The 20,165-nt window shown below is 44.3% G+C and overlaps 1 protein-coding gene across 2 annotated transcripts in view; it reads right to left on the bottom strand.

Annotated features, from left to right (window-relative positions):
- Nucleotides 1-229: 229 nt before the first annotated feature.
- The window catches only part of DLX4 (distal-less homeobox 4), a 28,797-nt gene continuing 8,861 nt past the window's right edge, over nucleotides 230-20,165 (bottom strand). The window contains exons 2-3 of one of the 2 annotated variants that reach the window (XM_084804767.1): nucleotides 10,926-11,119; nucleotides 230-1,940 (exon numbers count right to left, since the gene is read on the bottom strand). In XM_084804767.1, the coding sequence (XP_084660893.1) occupies nucleotides 1,689-1,940; nucleotides 10,926-11,119 (446 nt within the window). In that variant the 3' untranslated portion in view covers nucleotides 230-1,688. The remainder of the gene's footprint in view (nucleotides 1,941-10,925; nucleotides 11,120-20,165) is intronic. The other variant, XM_084804769.1, reaches the window with a different exon arrangement.

Here is a 20,165-nt window from a genome sequence, read left to right on the forward strand (position 1 = left end):
CAAGGTTCATGGGGTTAGGACATGTACTATGGTCCAGCTGTTGGCCCCAGTCCAGAGAATTCCATGCCAAGTCCTCATTACCAAGTTGTTGGATGCTTCCCCTATGGGGAACAGAGCATACTGTTGTGCTTCTGGAGGCCTGTTTCCATCCATGAATAGAGTTTCCATTTTAACTCCCATATTCAAATTTTTACAAGAGCTATAAAGAAAGGGCTGAACAAAATTCTTTTGTACAAAAAAAAATATTTATAGTTTTACATTCTGTTTATAAAGAGAAAACAATATACCAAGAGTTTTATTTCAATAAATAAAATTTTTGTCATTATGCTTGGCAAAGTGTGGGGAAGAAAGAAGTTAAGTTAGTTTTAAAATTGCTTAGTTAAATAGACTCAAGTTATTTGGGTGTGGGGAGACGTCATGTAGTGGCTGGAAAAAAATATAAATGATGGTTTTAAAAAATGGGAGGGAAAGGGGATATGGGGATTACATTCCACAAACTTTTTTTTAATTAACTGTAAACACAATCCTGGTTTTAACACAAAAAATATCTTAGTAACACAGACAAACTTTGAAGCAAATTTGGCTTTGCAGGAAGCATTTTTAAAAACCTAATTTGTTACATTAGCAAGTTGAAGTGCTGCATGGACACTGGCTACCTATAACCATCATCTATTTCTTTTGTACTTAGGAGGTGGGAGTATATTGAACCCATTTTGATGGGTAAAAGGTCTTGCCGGTTTTAATCCCATGAGAAGAGATGGTATTGTTATCTCAAAGCTAACCTGTATTTTACCGCCTGCCTCCCCGCCCCAATCATGGAGTTATGCCAATGCACAGGAGTAGGAGATCCATGGCCATCCAGATGTTGGATTCCAACTCCCATCATCCGTCACATTGGCTATACTGGCTGGGACCGATACGAGTGGTACTCCAAGAACAGCTGGAGGGCTATAGGTTCCCCACTCCTGGTGTATTTCTACCTAGCCCAGTTGTCCTTTTTTCCTAATACCTGTCTGAAGTAGAGCTCTGTGCAGCTCAAAACCTTGCTACACTAACTACAGCTGCCAGAAGAAAAGATGGCCATTCTCCTGTGCCTTTAGCAGCTGCATGACAGGTAGAAATGCAAGAGGTGAAACTTTTCCATCACTGTCTGAACCTCCATGTTAGGAAAAAAATGATAACCTGTTTAATTGCTGTCTGCCATCAAAACTGTTTTAAGGCAAAGAACCCCTGCCTGGGGACGGGTGGTGGTGGACTGAACAAAAGAAAAAACATGGCAACTCAGATCTTACTAACACAACTAGATCCAATACAAGGCTGTGTCACTCCTGAGCCTATCTTTGGAACAAAAACACAGACACCACTCTTGTAAATCCCTGATGAAGAGACGCTGCTTGAAATGGGATTTTGACTTGCGGTCATGTTTCGGTGGGTGGGGAGTTCTTGCCCTATCTCCTCCCTGCATGTTCCGCCACAGTTGTTAGATTTGGTCCTTGAACAGCTTGGGGTTCTCCACCTGTGCATTTGCAGTCATCTCCTGCCAGAGAGCTTCTCGTCAAGACAGAGAAGCGCTGGGGGGTTCTTCGAAGAAGCCACCCGCTCCATCCATTTCCTGCTCCAGGGACCCTGGTCAGAGCTTTGGAGGCAGAGGCACACTAGATAGGTTGATGCTCCGCGTTCTGCCTTCGTCACATCACTGGAGGCCTCCCCATTGTGTCTTGGTGTTGTGGCTGGTGGTACCAAGGTCCAAAGCTGTTTAGGTAGCTGCTGTGGGGGAGGGGTGCTCCTTTGCATGCGATGGGGATGTCCCAGAGCGGGGGTATGTTGGGGGAACAAGGGGACAAAGACGAGGAACTGTGAAGGTGATCGTCTTGGATGCTCGAGCCCTGCTTCATAATCTTTTTGAACTTGGAACGCTTGTTCTGGAACCAGATCTTGACCTGTGATAAGAGAGAGAAAAATGGTATAAACAGAGAGTCCATAGAACAGAAGCAAATCTGGGAGGGGGCAGGAAAATCAAGTGGATTCCTCTAACTTTAATTTCCTTGCAAAAATCATATTTTCCGAATTCTCAAGATTCCCCTGGCCTTTAAACACTCTTGGGTTTAAAATGTCTGGATAAAATAAGGAGCTCGAATTTGCAACTTGCCTTTATTGCCTGAAATTCTCCAACATTGAAGTTGCAACAGGGACAGTATTTGACAGTACTCTGCATTCTAAAGAATCAAAATTTAGATTCAGAACTTTTGCCAGCCTTTGATTAGTCAGGACACTGGCCAAAATCCAACGTAAGTCCTACTTAGAGTAGACCTATTGAAATAAATGGAGCTTAAGTTAGTCATGACTAACTGAAGTCCCATTCATTTCAATTGGTTTACTCTAAGTAGGACTTATGTTGGATTTTGCCCCATTGATTTGAGTTGCAATCTGTGTTAAAGTACATTTGCCAGTTGTTGAGCATGTACTGAAACCTGAGGCCTGCCTTGTACTTAGGCCTAGGGTGGCCACGTGTCCTACTTTCCAGAGGACAGTCCTCTATTTGAAGGTGTCCTCTGTTTAAAGTGCTGTCCAGTTAAATGAATAAAGGCGCAATCGTATGCATCTTTAGACAGAAAAAAGGCCTACAACTCCCAGCATGCCCCAGCCAGCCAGCTGGGGCATGCTGGAAGTTGTAGGCCTTTTTTCTGTCTAAAGATGCATAGGATGGTGCGTGTCCTAAACACAGGATAAAGAGCTCTCAGAAGGGAGAGCAGGAAGGAGCTCGAAAATGTCCATCAACACTGAGCACCTGGGAAACAGACTGAGCAGGCAGACAGGTCACCTTGTCACAGTCTTCCCCACTGTAGAAGTCCCACAGTCTTCCCTATTGTATGTCTATTAAAATTATAGTCAGTATTTCTAAATGTGCACCTATACATATAAATTCTCCTATGTACATTATGTGCAAATCTGTGTCCTCTTTTCTTGTTCGGTGATGTGTAAGCGGCTGCCCTGTGTGTTTCCCCCCATGATTTTGAGCAGGAACATAAAATGTGAAGCAGTTCCTTTCCCCTGAGCTTTTGCTCTCAATTGCAGTCTTTGAGGCTGCTTTTCAGCTTCAAACAGAAATCACTGCCAGGAGCTATTTGCTCTTTCATTGCCATTGTGCTGTCAGGAGCTGTTTGCTCTGCAGCCTCCTTTCTGCAACATACCTGCCTATATCTTAAGAACATCAGAAGAGCCCTGCTGGATCAGACCCAGGGTCCATCTAGTCCAGCATTCTGTTCACACTGTGGCCAACCAGCTGTTGACCAGGAAACCCACAAGAAGGACACAAGTGCAACAGCACCCTCCTGCCCATGTACCCTAGCAACTGGTGCACCTAGGTGTACTGCCCATGATACTGGAGGTAGCACAGAGCCATCAGGACTAGTAGCCACTGATAGCCTTCTCCTCCATGAATTTGTCTCACCTCCTTATAAAGCCATCCAAATTGGTGGCCATCACTACATCCTGCGGTAGCGGGTTCCATAGTTTAACTCTGTGCTGTGTGAAGAAAGACCTATTTATTTCATTTTTACACTGCCTAATAGCTGAAGCTCTCTGGGTGGTTCTCAAAATTAAAACCACAAAAATACCACAGAAAAAAACAATCTAAAATATAATAGATTAAGGGCACAATCCTATGGCTGCTACTCAGTGGCTAGACAGCCATAGGATTGGTTGGTTCTCGGAGAACCAACCTCCACCCGCTCCCGTAGGCAGCACGGATCGGCCCTGTGCTCCGTGCTCAAAAGAGCAGGGCGGAGCGGGGAAAACGGGGCACTCCTGGGGGCAGAGCGCGGAGGTCAGAACTGCCGGTACGACACTTCCTATGTGTCGTCCAGCTGCCGCTTCCCACGCTCCGAGGTCCAGCAGCTAGACAGCTGAAATCGGCTGTCTAGCTGCAAAAGCAGGGCAGGGGGAGCGAAAGGGAGATCCACTCCTCACCACTCCTCACCACTCCTCCCGCCCTGCACTGGATGGGTGGTCGGACGTCACCTTCGATCCACATAGGATTGCTCCCTAAAACTACAGAATAAAAATACAACCAGAGTAAAACCTAGCAGCAATGCAGATATTTAAAATGCAATAGCGGATTTAAGACAGCAGAGCTAAAAAAGCTGGAATGCTAAAATGCTAAAAATGCCTTGGAAAAGAAAAAGGGCTTCACCTGGCACCAGAAAGAGTACAACGTAGGCACCAGGCGAACCTCTCTAGGGAGTTCGTTCCACAACCAGGAATTTTTACTTCCTTTTACCTGTTCTGACTCTCCTACAATTAGCTTCATGGGATGACCCTGGGTTCTAGTATGAGGAGAGAGGGAGAAAAATGTCTCCCTATTAAGACTGATCCAGGGCCTGAATGCACATGGAACCTATGCGGCCAACTGGGACAGCAATAATATGGGAGAGCATGAGTAAAGCAGCTTGCACCCCGAGAAAGATGCTCTACAATGTTTTGCAATTTGGATCCTCCTGGATTGCTTGGTGCAGCCATTGAGGCTACGAATGGCTCAGCCACCCTGAACCAGTCTGTGATCTACCCATGTGTGGGTTGCCTTGCCTCCTGGCAAGAGTTTGGTTTGGATAGCCTCCCAGTACATTCCGGTGCTACAATTCTCTCCTCCCCCCTATCCTGCCTTAATTACCTCATCCGTAAAATGGTAATAATAAAGTCCCATCTCCCAGGGCTATGGCAAGGATAAAGGATGATAAAGCCTGTGAAGTACCAGGGCCTTGCTACAGGTGATCTGGCAGACTTCACCAGCAACCTGCCCTCACTTGCCTTTTAAATGCGCACTGTTGCTGTCTGACCCCAGCTAACTCTTCCAAGAAGCTCTCCTCCTGCCACCCCCGCCCCCACCCCCCTCTATCTCCTTTTTCCAAATGCTGATTGCACAATGGCATTTCTGGAAAGCTCAGAGAGGGCAAAGTGTAAACATTGGTCTGCAGGGCATTTCAAGGAGGTGGAAAACTACAGCAGGGGGAAGCAGTAGAAAAATCCATGATTTACCCCTCCACCCCAGAGTCTGCACTTATCTCCACCAGATCATATTGCAAAGTTGGGGTCAGGTAGGGGAAAAGGTGTCATATGTTACATTGGATAATAGTTTAAAATGCAGAAGGAGAGAAAACAATGAAAAGTCTAGACCCATGATAATAAGCCTGCAGCTTTTGAAGAAAAGAAAAAAAGGCGATGAGATCTCCCAGACTGGAGCCTGACTAATCATCCTAGCAAAGGGTTTCTTGTGAGCAAGTGAAATGTTTTCAGGAGCTACATGCCTTCCCTTGCCAGCTCCTTGTTCTCTTTCTCTTTCTCCATCTCTCTTCTCCCTTCCTCTTTTTCGCCTGTATTCCTTGCCCTGTTTCACGTACTCTTTCCCCTGTGTCTCTTCCCTTTTATGCATCTGTTCATTGCATTCTCTCTCTCTCGCTTTCTGTCTGTCTCTCTCTTTCTTTGTGAAAGAGGAAGCACTGGGACTCAGGTCTGCACAGAAGGCCTGTCTCTTAGACAACTTGGTGCTGCCAGTAGACTGCACTGGTACAAGGAAGCTTCCCATGTTCCATCCACCCTATCAGGGTTTTTTTTTTTTACTAAGGATGTCAGAGAAATCTGCAACAGAATCAAAGAGTTTGGATTTCTATGAATCTGACCTGTCGATTCTCCAGTGGTCCACCTTTTCTCGAGTTCCACAGATTCGGTGGAATTGCAGACCAGTTTTTTTAAAAAAACTTTCTGGAATGTTATGCAAATTTAGTTGTAGAAAAATACGTAAAAACAAAAACACCAGCTGAAAAAATGCCTTCCCCCCACAGGCTAAAGCATGAAATGCATTCTGGGGGGCTTTGCACATTTGTGTGTGTGTGTGTGTGTTGGGGGACTTTGTGAATTTGTGCAAATTCGGGAAATTGGAAAAAATTAAATTCCGCCAATGAGCGGATGATGGAACGAAAGGCACGTGACAATCCGTGAAACGCAGATGGAAGGGATTTTATAAAGTCCGCACATCCCTACTTTTTACCGACTTGTCAGCAGGGAAAATGACTGGTAGCTGCAACAAAATTGGAGCCCTGCTGCTCAGGATTCCAGCCACTCCATTCCATTACCCCGCCCCCGCTCGCTTTCAGTCCCCCCGCCCATCAATCAGCCTTGTGCGACCATTAAGCATGTTCAGTCATTGGGGGCTTCCCCCACCCCAAGATATTTTGTACTTCTGCAAATTTCAGGCTCCCCACGTCTGCTATGTAAGCAAGGGCACTCATGACCTGAACATTGGACATAAGATGGAGCTATGGAGTTATCTGAAACACGCTTGGGCTGGGACAGATATGTTCTGCCCCAGAAAGGGTGGCTCAAAAGAAGGATCACTGCTTACGGTGCGAACACTCATCCCACTTTCATCCCTGGAAAACAGGTTTTGCAGGTCTTTGTATTGTTTCAGAAACCTGCAAAACCTGTTTGTCTTGAAGGATGGTTGGGACAAAAGAAGTAAGTGTGGGTACCATGAGAAACAAAGCCTCCCTGAAACCACCTCCAGCTTTCTTTAAAAAACAAAACAAAAAAATCTATTGTTCATCAGGGACTTCCCTTGAGCAAATGTATTTAGGAGACAAGGCGCAATAAAAAAAGCACAATCAGTCTTTGTATTTAAAAGCATTGCATTCATGCTAAGCGTTCTCTCTCTCACACACAAGCAAAATGGAGGGAGCTAAAACTGCCTGTAAAATAAGCATCAAATCTACCCTGGCCAGAATGCTTTTTTGGATCACAAATGCTGATTCAGAGAAAAGTAGAAGCCTGTGCTTACATTGATGCATCCTGAAAATATTAATTTATTTAATACATTTACACCCCTCCTTTCAGGGCAAAAGCAAACAAACAAAAACGTCCTGAAGGGCCTTGCAAAAATGTAAAATTAAGAACAAACAGTGTAAATACAGTGTTAAAAGTTTAACAATGGCTTAAAAACAGCAGCCGCAAACAACCAGCATGCATAGCACATCGATAAAAACACTGAACAAAGCAGAAACATCGTCAATGCCTGCTTAAAGGCAGATACAGGTGAAGCCATATGTACTTCTTTCAGGAGAGAACTCCAGAAATGTGGGGCCACCACTGAAAGGGCCTGGTACCTGGCTTCTCTGGTACTCACCAATCCGATGGACCCTGATGGTGGCGCAGAGAGGGGAGCCGTCAAGGCTGATCTCTGCTGAACAGTGTTTAGCATGCAAGCTCAGCGTATATGACCGTCTCTATGAGGTAAAACACTGAGCAAGCTTTTGCACACCCAGTACCGCAGATCCATGCGTAGAAATCTGTTTCCACAAGGGCACAGCATTGCCCTGCACTGGGGCAAAATGGAACCTGGCTTTGCACTGCATTTGTCCTGCATTCCACTGTGGAACCAACATCCTGTTGCAAAATACGCACCCTGGCTCCTGCTCATAAGCCAAGAATTCCATTGGCGAACCTCTTATGGAACCCTCATCTACCAAGCAGCCTGTTGGAGAAACTGTTGGGTTTGGAATATTCCATGTGGTCTATTTGTTACATTCCAGCCCGCAGTTCACTAGAAAGAGATGAAGTAAGGCCCCCTTTCTGGTTTGTATCTTAACTGACTGAGTTTGTCGCACTGACCGGAAAAAGAACCCCGTTTTATAACACTTTGCAGCCTTAGAATCTGCCCCCCCCCCAAATCCTCAGCATGCAGATTTGTCAAGTTTTTACTTGACTTTCTTCTTCTCTGTCTTAAAAAATAAATCTTTTTTATGCCTCTGGCTGTGGGCTCACCCTTGACATCTGTCTGTCTCGAGCTCTCTCTTTAAGCTGTTCAACCAGCTATGAGGGAGGCTGCTGAGTGGGTGGAAGAAACTTTCCACAGCACCGATCCCCCTAAAAGTCCTTCTTCTTTGCAAACTATGGGCATAATTAGGGTTGGGTGAGACATTCGTTCTGTCTCAATTTTTAGGCAGATTTGCCAAATTTGCACCAACTGAACAGCAAACTGGAACAGAGCCGCACATCAACATTCATATTTTCCCCGAATGTAGCACTACAGTTCCCCACTTTTTTTAAAAAAAATGTGCACATTAGTGGAAAGTATGCACAAAAATCCATGCACTATAGGAAGGTGCCCTAAAAATGCACACAATCATGAAAATAATGCTATTACTATAAGGGAACACATTATTATAAAGAAATAGCTTGCGAAAATGCATCCGTTAGCAAACTGTGCAGACAATAATGCATACATCTGGAAAACGTGCACACAAAAATTCATATAGTATGAGAAGACTTTTAAAAATAAAACTCGTACACTGACACAGAATTGGGCCTAACCAAACCCAGGGGCAGAAAAAAGATAAACTGAACAGACCTCGCCCCCTGACAGTCAGCCAGCATTCTACAGCCACTGAGCATGCTCAGTCTTGAATGGGCTATTTTTGGGTGTCCTCCCTGCATTACAGTTTTTCCCCTAAATATTTTTTGTATATCTGCAAACCTTGGGGTTCCCCACCGAGTCTTCTGATACCTGCTGTCTTCTGCATAGGTGTGCCATCCTGACTGCATAAGGAATGACACTCAAGGCGTGAGCATTAGAAATAGAAGGAATGATAAATGATAATCTGCAGTAGCGTTTCAAACGGTTTGAAATGGGCCACGTAATTTAGGGTGCTTCCAGACTGAGGACTCTGAAGTACTACCAGTTAGAAGGCATTGTGCATCTTGTCCAAATTTTTCTCCTTAATGGATTTTCCGCAGTAAGAAAAAGGACCAAAGTGGCATTGGAAAAGCACGGGAGGGTTAGGAGTTGAAGATGATGTTACGATCTGTGAACGAGGCAGGGAGATTGCACAATAAAAGCCTCATCTGAAGCACCATTATTGTAGTTATTGTTACTTATCTTGCTGTGAACCACCCAGAAAGCTTCAGCCATTGGGCGGTATAGGAATGTAATAAATGAATAAATAAAGACTTTTTTCTGCTACTGTGACAACACAGTGGCTAAACAGCCCGAGGTATAACAGCCCGTGTGATGTAGCGGGTTAGACTGAGTGTCAGACTAGGACAGAAGAGACCCAGGTTCAAATCCCTACTCAGCTACAAAACTCACTGGTTGATCTTGGGCAAGCCTAATCCACCTCACAAGGTTGTTGTTGCTAGGCTAAAATGGAGGGGGAGGGGGAAAGAAAGAGTTCTGTTGCACTGCTTTGATATCCTTGGAAGAAAGGCGAGGTATAAATGTAGCAAACAAATAAATAGCCTCCAAGTCCCAGTCGGAATCTGGAGAAATTCGAGAGGGACTAAAATGAGCTTGGATTTCTAAGAATCCGACCTGCAGAATCTGCTGTAGAGCGACCCCCACAGGCAGCATGGAGTTCGTGCACTGTCGGATTTTTTTTTTTTTTACTTTCTTGAAATTTACGTGTATTTATTTGCAGGAAAATACCCATGTTTCTGCTGAGGAAAAGTTGAATGGAATGCGGGACAATACTCTAAATGTTATGTACTGATAAATTATGTAAACGGTTACAAAACCTCTCACGTAACTATTTGCGTATTTTCCACATGACGAGGAAAAAGAATCGCATCCGTCTGTGAGCAGACGACGGAACAAAAGGCGCCTGACAATTCCCGAAGCACAAACGCAGCGGAGTTTACACAGTCCATACATCCCTAAGTCCCAGTTGAAATCTGTTCACAAGAGGAATTCAGCAGGTGGTCTTAGGCAAGCTAGAATTTACCACCACCCGCTCCATCTGCAATATCAGGACAACAACAACCACAACCATCATCATCATCTACCTTACAGGGCTGTAGATATGTGGATTGGAAGGACCCTGAATATGCTAATGCACAATATAAAATGATAAGTAAACAAACAAACAAACAAACAGCCTCCAAGTCCCCAATTCAAAACTCTCCACAGCAGGAATTCAGTAGGTGGCCTTAGGCAAGCCAGAATTTACCAGCACCTCCCTCCATCTGCAATATCAGGACAGCAACAAGTACCCACCCCTGGCTTCAGAGATGAGGCAGCTGGTGTGAACAAATGGCTAAAACACTGTGTTTGTTTGGATGTGGAAAAGCACTGGTTCAAATCCCCACTCAGGCTCCACTATACATGATGACATTTATTATGCATAGCCTTCCGACATCTCAAGTTTTATCTTTTAATCTAGAGCAGCAATCCAGACTGTAGTCTCCAATAGAAAGCCAGCGGGGTGGGTGGGGATTTTTAACTCTTTCTTCTCCACTAGTTTTCCACCTTCCTGCTGCATTTGGCCCAGTGTGAGGGGAAGGATATGTGTACTTTCCCTGCCCCCTCCCAGAGAGCTAAAAGCAGGTTGGGAGGCCAATTTGGAAAACTGGCATACAGGAAAGAGGTAAGATTTCCCCCCCCACACACACACACACAGTACTAATCTCCCACTAGAGACTGCACACTGGGCCAGTGGGGGGCAAGATGGATAGACACAATTAACCAGTGGAGGCTGGTGGCTCTGATTTTGGTGGGGCTATGAATCCACTCTAGGATTTCAGCCAGATCTCTAAACGAGCTATCCAAAGTGATGAACCTATTTTGGGGTTGGGTTCAGCACCTTGGAGTTCTGGCTGGTTCTGGCTAAAACCCAGGGTGGATTCACTGCCCCATCAAAATTGGAGCCACCAGCCTCCACTGCGATTAACACCATGTGCAGTTTGAGCCACAGGGTGGCCTTGAGCAAGTCACTTAACATTCATCCCAACCTACCTCGCAGGGTTGTTGTGAGAACAGAAAGTGATAATCCTCACGTATACTCCCAGGATATTGGAGTGGGGGTTGGGGGAGAAGAAGGATGCATTACAAATGGAGCAAATAAATGAAGGGAAATGCATGCCAATTGCTCCCTCCATCTCACCTGTGTTTGGGTCAAGCCCAACTGTGCTGCTAACTCCGCTCGTTCGGGTAACGCCAGGTACTGAGTTTGCTGGAACCGTTGGTTGAGGGCTTGAAGCTGGAGGCTAGAGTAGATGGTGCGTGGTTTACGGATCTTCTTCCCCTTCCCATTGATGCGGATTTCCCCATTCTCAATGATGGTAGACTTCTCAAGCTCTTCCAAAACAAACAAATTTCAACAAGAAAAGTAAGCTCCTCTGTGTCACTGGACCCAATTTCAATGTGCCTGTTCATACGTCATCAGGCAAAGCGCGTGGCTTTAAGCAGACTTTGGGCTAATACATGCAAACGCGTCAGGGGGCTTCTTTAAAAATATCTGTGTTTACTACTCCTTTTGGGTCTCCTACTGACTGAAATGTGGTGAAGTCGTCACCTGCACCAGTGCCCCAAGGAATCAACCGCGAGACGGCTGTGCTGCCACCCCAGCCTGCCTTGAAGCCCTTGATGCACGATTGGCAACCCGCTGCAGTTATGCAATGAAGGCAGAGAAAGCGCTTTGCATGCACTCAAAAGCAGCCTGCTCCCCAATAAATGTGCAGGTTCAAAAGCAAAAAACAAAACCCAGCACTGGTCCATTCAATCAGTAATTAATTCCTACATGGAAAAGTGACAGAGGAATCATGACTTCCGACCTGGAAGCTAGTCCCCATAATCTCAGATGCGATGGTGGGTGGGCAGGCTGTGGTGACAGAAAGGTTCTGTGTGCATGCTTAGAGGCACTTTGCTCCTCACTGCCAGGTCTGAGGGCCCAAGCAAACCCCAAACATAAGCACACATGCAGAGAAGCAGTCAGACATACAGAGGACTAGACTAAAATTCTAAACAGCGATGGATTGCTTCATCAGGGAATCCCAAGAATTCACACAGGTGCCAGTTTCACACAGCCATTTATTGATGTGTGGAGAAAGTAAGTGGGGTGTGCAGCCCTGGGAGAGTTCACTACACCAGCCTCCCCCAGCTTAGTGCCCTCCAAGTGAGACAGGTGACTTAGTCCTGCTCCATCTGACTAGCTTGTCTCCCTTACCTGAGCAGGTGTGTCTGTGACTCACCTGATCAAGAGAGAAAACAGCTGCTTCAAGATCCCCACTCAGCAACAGATTTATAAATCCCAGCTGAGTGTTCTGAGCTTCAGGTATTAATGCTTAGCTTGTGGTCTCTGAAACACCTCCCAACCCAGACAGCACAAAATTAATAGCAAAGAATATACACTGATTGCTCAAATGATTTAAAAGTATAACATGCTTTTATCATTGTCAGGTAAATCACAAACATCCCTAAATACATGCAGGTTATTGTTACCAACCATATAACAGAAAGAGTAGCAAGCATATTCCTAATAAAGTAAAATCGAAGTTCCTCTCAATCCAACAGTTAATATTAAAATTTCATGTTTACCTAAATAGAAGGCATGGCTGGTTGACAGAGTCAGCATAAGCATGTTTGGGGGGCTTCTCGTTCTTCCAGGATCTCTCTGCTCAACCAGGTCACAATCTTACCTTTCGTAAGGTTCTACCTAACATTGTCTCCAGTTCCTTATCTTAACAGACAGCCACGCAGGTGACTCAGACAGGAGCTTCAGACTTAGTCATAGCTCCTGTACATAGCTCTGACATCTAACCCTAACAGGGCTTCTTCTCAACAGCACCTTTATGAGGGCCCATGTCCTAAGTTGCGAAACGTATTTGCTCCTAAGGATTAACAAACCTGCCTGTAGCAAGCGCCTTTGCCCCACTTCCAAAAACATATTTTTGCCCTCAAAGCTAGCTCATAATACATATAGAACTAATCCCTTCTACCAAACACAACACATTCTTGTCAACCCCTCACATTACAATGCATATTCCATCACACAAGTGTTGTGGACTTGAACTCCCATCAGCCTCAACCCGCATGGTCAAATGGTAAGGAATCATGGGAGTTGTATCCAAAACATCTGGAGGGCGCCAGGTCAGAGAAGGCTGCCTTACACCGTCACAAAACTACAATTCCCACAATTCCTTTTGGAATATGTGACCATTAACCGACTTTAACTTTGCAGTGCAGATGGAAGCACATATCCAGTTTCAAAGTGCTTCTTGAATTGTTGCCGAAAGCTATTTAGGACATAATGCTATGCATGTTTAGACAGAAAAAAGTCCTGCAACTCCCAGCATGCCCCAGACAGTCAGCTGGGGCATGCTGGGAATTGTAGGACTTTTTTCTGCCTAAACATGCATAGGATTGCGCCCTTAGCAAGTGGAGCATTTGAACAGTGGGCTAGGTTTTAAGCCAAGGTACAAGTCTAGCCTGAATGAATGTCTAATGCAGGGATGGGGACGAAGAGAAAGGCACAGAAATGTACCTCCACAACAAAATAAAACACATTACTATAATTGGAGAAGCGTTCAAAAGATTACCCAAGCAAACTGCCTGCAAATATTTGGGATCAGAACAAACAAATTTGCCATTCGAGCTTTCAAATGGCCCTAGTCGGCTGAAATTCCACAGCTGAGCCAAAATGGAGGACATCTTTCAGGTAAACATTGAGAGGCTGCAAAAATTCACGCACCCATTAGGTGATGTGTGTGTGTGTGTGTACACATATGTGCAAAAAAGGACCAAAGAGTTCAGCCATTCAGAATGAGAGCAGGAAGCATTGCCATTACTCTGAATTGGCTTTGGCATGTCATCACGTAGCCAAATCTGATTGACAACATTGTGGCATCGTGACATCATAATGTGGGCTAAACTACCCCTGGCTGATTGGGGTCAAGTGGCCAGGAAGAAGCAGGCTCAACCTTGCCAATCAGGCCACAAAAAACAGTGAAAGAGATGGGCAATAAAAGAAACTGGAGGACATTTCTCTTTCTCAGTCGTACCCACACAGACATACACGCACACACTTCCACACTCAAAATGTTTCCTTGTGAACATTTGGTGCCGCCCTATGAAATTCAAGTTCTTGTCACAAGACCCCCCGCCCACCCCCAAAAGATAAAAGCCAGCTCTGATGGAAAATGCAACTATTTCAGCCTCACATATTTCAGCATCATGGGTCCAAATGTTCTAAATCCACCCCCCGCCCTTTCTGGTGGGGAAGGTGAGACCTCTGTCAAGATCAACACTTAAGGCTTGTAACGAGCACTTGATCTTTTTTTCTCTCCTTTGTATTTCAGGGATAAAAGGCCTATACTTTTCTAATGGTTTAATTTGTTTTTTTTTTTACTAGACTGAGGATAGGGACTCTAGTCTGCATACTCAGTTCTTTCCAACCCTACGATTCTATGAAAATTCCAAACTTATTGCATTATGCTAAGAATTCCTCATTATATTCTGTGTTTTTTAAAACCTGCTCCTTCCCCAAGGAGAAAGTAATTGAGTAGAAGAAAGCAAGCCCGCAAAATGCAAACAATTTCAGAAAAGAGTTGCTGTCCAATCAGAGGCCTTGTTTTCCCTCATCTTGGCTTGAAACTGTGTCAGGGGGGAGGAAGGAGAGAGGGAAGAGGTCCCTTTGCAGAGCTGGTTTTAATTCTCACCGGGGTGAATTTTAATTAAGAAGCTCAATTGACATGCAAAGCAAAAGACAAGCTGTTAAGCTTAACAAGGAACACTCCCTAGACGCCTCAATAAACCATATCCATGTGCTACTGTAGAAGCCACAATAAAGAAGATAACACTTAACAGGAGACAAAGTTTTGACAAGTGAAAAAAAATATTGGTGGAGGTGCTGGTGGGGAGAGAATTCACAAGACACTGCTCCCTTAAAAATCATGAATTTTTTAACAACAGAATTGGCCGCTAAATTCTTAAATTTTAAAGTTGGCTCTTCGCTTTTTAAAGTCTGTATGTGTGTTTGAGGGTTTGACAGGAAGATCATCTGTTCCCTAAACATTGTAAGATTTGTTAGGTAATATTGGCTCCAATCCAGCTATCAGTGCAGGAGAAGGGAGATGTGTGTGCCCAAGGATAAATGTTGCCTAGTTCACAAGCTTGTGGCTCATGGGGAAACCTGTGGAATAACATATGAGTGAACTGGGCTGGGATGTCCTCAAGAATTTGTGTTGTACCACATACTATAGAGCAGAGCATTTTCTGCAACACAGCAAGAGATCTCAGTGCATGCCACTAAGATTGCATCCCTGAGAAATGCCCCCCCCACACTTCTGTTGCTTGTGCGATCAGGCAGCACTGCATATGAGGTTATGCACACACAAACCCATTTATGGCACAACCTTTTCACCCCTGACACATCTGCTCTTTCCACTATTTAGTAGAGTCTAGCCTCCTTCAAAAATCCAGATCCACATAGAAATTGAAATTGCTGGATTTTGAAGAAGAAGAAAGTTAAATCCTGCACTGAACAGGGGGGGTTAGACTTGATGGTCTTATAGGCCCCTTCCAACCCTTCTGTTCTGTTCTATGAAATTACATGTATAACTCCCCTTCTAATGTTTAGTTTTAAAATAATATAGGACCTACACAAACACACACACACGGCCACCTTTCTCTTTTTGAAAAATTGCATTCAGTTCAGTCTATTCAGTCAGGATTTTTTTTTTCTCAGCAGCCCTTAATACCGTAAAATGTCAAAGTAAAAATGTTGAAGCTTTGCTTCTCATCACAATGTGCCCAGTCTTTCAGAACATCCCTCTGCAGCAGAACCCCATTTATCTTTACTCAGAAGTATGTTTGAGTAGCGATCGGAACTAACTATCTTAGTTGGAAGATAGACAGCTCTAACTAACCAAACAGTGGTGCAACCCTATGCAAGTTTAGACAGAAAAAAGTCTTACACCTCCCAGCATTCCCCAGCCAGCATGGCTGGCTGGGGAACGCTGGGAGCTGTAGGACTTTTTGCTGTCCAAACATGCATAGGATTACAACCTAAGTATATGTAGGATTACGCCCTACCATGCATAGGAGATTACATCTGCAACCCTATGTAAACTTGCATAGGAGTACATCTTATTGAACTCGGTTTACTTACTTCTAAGTAAACATGCAAATGAGCAGGCTGAACAGCTGCTGATTAGGCCATGAGATTTGGCATGTCTTGGTTAAAAACCAACAAGGGAGAGCAATACTTATTGTAAAATGATGTAAATAATACAGTTTGTTTCAGATGTACTGCAAAAAAAGAGAAAAAAGAAAAAGAAGCAATGTTTTCTGTCTTTGTAAGAGATCCGCATTATGCTAGTGGATATAGCTCATTTTAATGCTATCCATGTTATCCTACATATAGTTCATCTTAATATATTTCGTGTCATGGTTGATGCAGAGTAGAAGGAGTGCAAGGAACAGAAAATCCACTAGGCAAAGAATTAATAAAAAACAAAGCCGGAATACGCCAAGTTCCTGGTTGTAACCTCACCTCCAGCACAAATGCACTAGGTAGCCTCAAAGTGTGATCCTCTGTGCCTTTACTTAGAAATGTCTCCTACTGGTGTGACTTCTTCTCAAGTAAATAGCATAGGATTGCAACCTCAGGCAAGCAATTATTCTCTGCCTCTCTCCCCTGACGCAGAACTCCTGGCAGAACTAGTGTAAAGTTTACTAAAACTATTGTTAACGCTATTTATTTATTTATTTACATTTCTATACTGCCCAATAGCCAAAGTTCACAAATACTATTAGTGAACCTATCTATTATTATCAGCATGATTATCCTCCGTATTTTTATACACAAGATAAAACACAGATGATAATTGTACTCATAATATTTATTTTATTTAAAACATTTGTATCCTTGCCCTATATCATTAAGATCTCAGGGTGGCATACAGATAAAATCAATTTAAACAGTCTAAAACGATAAATAACTTAAACAGTTAAGAACACTTTAAACTATTAAGCAAGCTAATACCAATGAAAATTTAAAACAATAAACCGTTAAAACAGTGTGCTACTTTAGGGAATGCATTTAGCCCTAAAAGGCTTTGGAAAAAAGCCATGTTTTTACTTGATGCCGAAATGAAACCAATGTACGCGCCAATTGGGCCTCCAAGGGGAAGTCATTCCACAACGGGGGTGCCACAGCAGAGAAGGCCCTTTCCCATGCCCCACCATATAACTTAATACTTAGCAATAAATATTACTAAGTATCATTGCTGTATAATTAGTCCAGACCTCTTGCAGTGGATTGTATTGTCACAGCATACATTTGCCAGCTAACAGAATCCCTCCATTAGAATATATAACTAGAGCTCCTCCGTATTTCCTAATCTTGGTTTTCCAGACCATCAATGAACAAGAGATGGGTGATTTTAATCCTTCGGAATATTTATCTTGATGAGCTCAACTGGTTACTGTCCAACTTTCCCTGACCTGGGTCCCCCCACGTGTTGGGGTACCGTGCCCATCATCCCCAGCCAGCATACCATGTTCTTTTCCTTGGTGTTTTAAGGTGCCAGAGAGCCTTCTCCAAGCCCCCGAGCCAGGGCGAGAGAACTACAGAACAGGAAGAAAGGCAGTGGCCATCACCGCTTCTTAAAAGCTTGACCGGTTGAATTGGCTGGCCGGCTTGCCACTGTTAAAGGCGCAGGAACACCCCCAGGAAGGGGAAAACAGAAAGAAATGTGGCAGCTGAAACAAACCCCTAGTTAATCTATGAGATTCTATCCTCACTTTACGGAGGTGCCCCACCAGGTATGAGGACCGAGCATAGTTCGACTTGGCGCAGATCGCAGAAACTTCTAAGCTGGGGGAGGACCAGGAATTCTTCTGCAAAGGCGATGGAACCCGATCCTCTGCAGCTGTACTGGGAAGTTCAGTCCGACTCTATGCAACGCGATCGACTCCCGATAAGAGCGTCGAATTGCGGCCTTGCTCGCTTTTGCAATCATTCAAGGTGGCGGGGAATTCACCCGACTGACAGTCCAATTAAGCAAAAGGATTAGGATTGGCACGAGAGAGGAGACCCCCCCCCCCACCGCCTTTCCCTGAAAACAACCCTGCGGTGGTAGCCCTGCAGGAAACCAAGAGTTTCGTCCTGGAAAGAGGTAGTTGGAGGAGGAGGCCCCCTTATTCCTCTTTTAACGGAAGTTTGAAAGACTTAAGCCTGCTGCAGTCCTATCCCTGCACTCCCTGGGAGTCCGCCCTCTTGAACTCAATGGGGCTTACTTCTGAGTAGGCATGTCTAGGAGTGCAAAATTGAACCCCATGGGGCTGATTTCCGAATAGGCATATAGGATTGCGGTGCGCGGCTGCAATCCTCCCCTAGGCGCAGTATAATTACTTGGGAACACGGCCCATTTACTTCAGAGTAAACAACCATAAAATCGGGCAGTAAATCGGGACCGCTTACTAATGTTACTCGAGAGTAAGATGCGCCTTTGAACGACTTTCACATTAAACCCGGAGAGGATTGGAACCCGGCTTCTTTACACTTCCTTACGTGGGAGTAAAACCCGGACACCAGTGTGAAGGTTACTTCTGAGTAAACGTGCAGGGGATTGGTCAGCACGGCTGAAATCCTTCGCCCGCGCGTTCAGTACGGAATATTAAAACACAGCGGAATTTACTTTCCAGTAAACGAACAGGGGATCGGGCAGCAATTCCTGGATTCTCAACAGATTGAAAAGTAAATAAGCTCCATTTACTTCAACAGCGCGGCTGAAGAAAGCGATTGGTTGAAGTCCAATAATAAGGGCATTGAGTTCAGTGTGTTTAATGGGCCCGCCCTCGTGTCCTGGTTTGTCCCCCCCGCCCGAAAATTCACAACAAAAATGTTAGGGCAGGCCAAGCGATCATCTGGCGATTACAGTCAAAATGCACGTTTCACAAAGGAGTTTCTCTGTTCAGGAGCGTGTCTGCGTATACACACACGCACACCCCAGTTCAAGTTATCAAATAACGAAGCGCTCAATCCACTACTCTTGTGAATTCGAAATAGCTGGATTCCAATGTATTAAAAACCCAGTCTCAAAACCAGTGGGGGGGATGGGATTGAGACTGAAAATATCACTACTATTTCACTTAAGGCATTGTTAAAATCTGATGAATGTCGGACATTATATCATTATTAATAAATAATTCTTAATAATACATTATGATTTCCGGCCTTTCCCATTTCCTTACGCGGTTTGCTTAGAATTACTTGGCTGCAATCCTATGCACGCTTATTTAGGGGTACGTCCCACTGAACTCAGTGGGATTTACTTCTAAGTAGACATGGACAGGATTGCCCTGCTATTATCTGGGTAATATCTGTTCTGTTTCTAATGACTTTAGTGAAACAGCCTCCACAGGAAATAAGACAACCCTATACACGTCTACTCAGAAGTAAATCCCATTGGTTTCAATGGGGGTTATTCCCAATTAATTCCGTTTCCAGACCGTGCAAATTGCAGTCTTGTGTACACTTTGGATAAACCCCAATGAACTCGGTGGGTCTTGGTGACCAGTAAAAATGCGTAGTAGGATCGTGCTGTTAGTCTGTTTAAAACCGAAGGACACAAGCCAGCGGGAAGTTGTCCTGCGCAAGCCCCGCTGAAAAGTACCTGCCGCTTCAATCCGTGTTCTGGTAACTCTCGAAATAGCCTGGAGACAGTTGCGGATTGTTCGAGGCGACGAGGGGAGGCTTTAATGAGGACTGCCTACATGCAGTCCGCCGAGTGCGAGATGTCAGCGAGTTAAAAAGATTAAAGTACTAAACCCTTAAGGAATAATTTAATAAAAAAAAACAGGACGCCTGAGGCGTTTTACCCTATTAAAAAAACAAGGAAAACTGGATTAATAATAATAATAATAATAATAGAAGAAGAAAGAACACCACGCTTCAGTGGACTCATCTAAGAAAAAAGAGAAGCTTACTATTAAGTTAGTTCGAGCAGACATGGGGTTGGATCCAGACTTAAGTACCTTCCACCTAGTTCCCACTGAAATCAATGGGACTTAATTTAGACCGCGGCTCACGTGCCCCATAGATTTCAATGGGACTTAACTTCACCTAACCCAGTCTGGATCCAGTCCTTTTTATTATTTTTATTTTGCGTAGGCCGCTGTGTTTTATTATGCTGAAGGATCTGCAGTATGTGTGATGAGCGATTTACTCGTAAACTGAACCAGATTCGAGGCCAGGAACCGAGTGAAGGGAGAAGAAAGGAAGGCGTGGGGAAACATATATACCTCCTTTTATTTCGTTTAAAGTAAATTCCGGAGATATATATATATATATATATATATATATGCATGCGTGTGCAGGATCAGAATTTACTTTAAATTC

Source organism: Heloderma suspectum, chromosome 6 (assembly GCF_057233095.1).
Source record: "Heloderma suspectum isolate Gila_16-S chromosome 6, 16-S_ref, whole genome shotgun sequence".
NCBI classification, from domain to species: Eukaryota; Metazoa; Chordata; class Lepidosauria; order Squamata; family Helodermatidae; genus Heloderma; species Heloderma suspectum.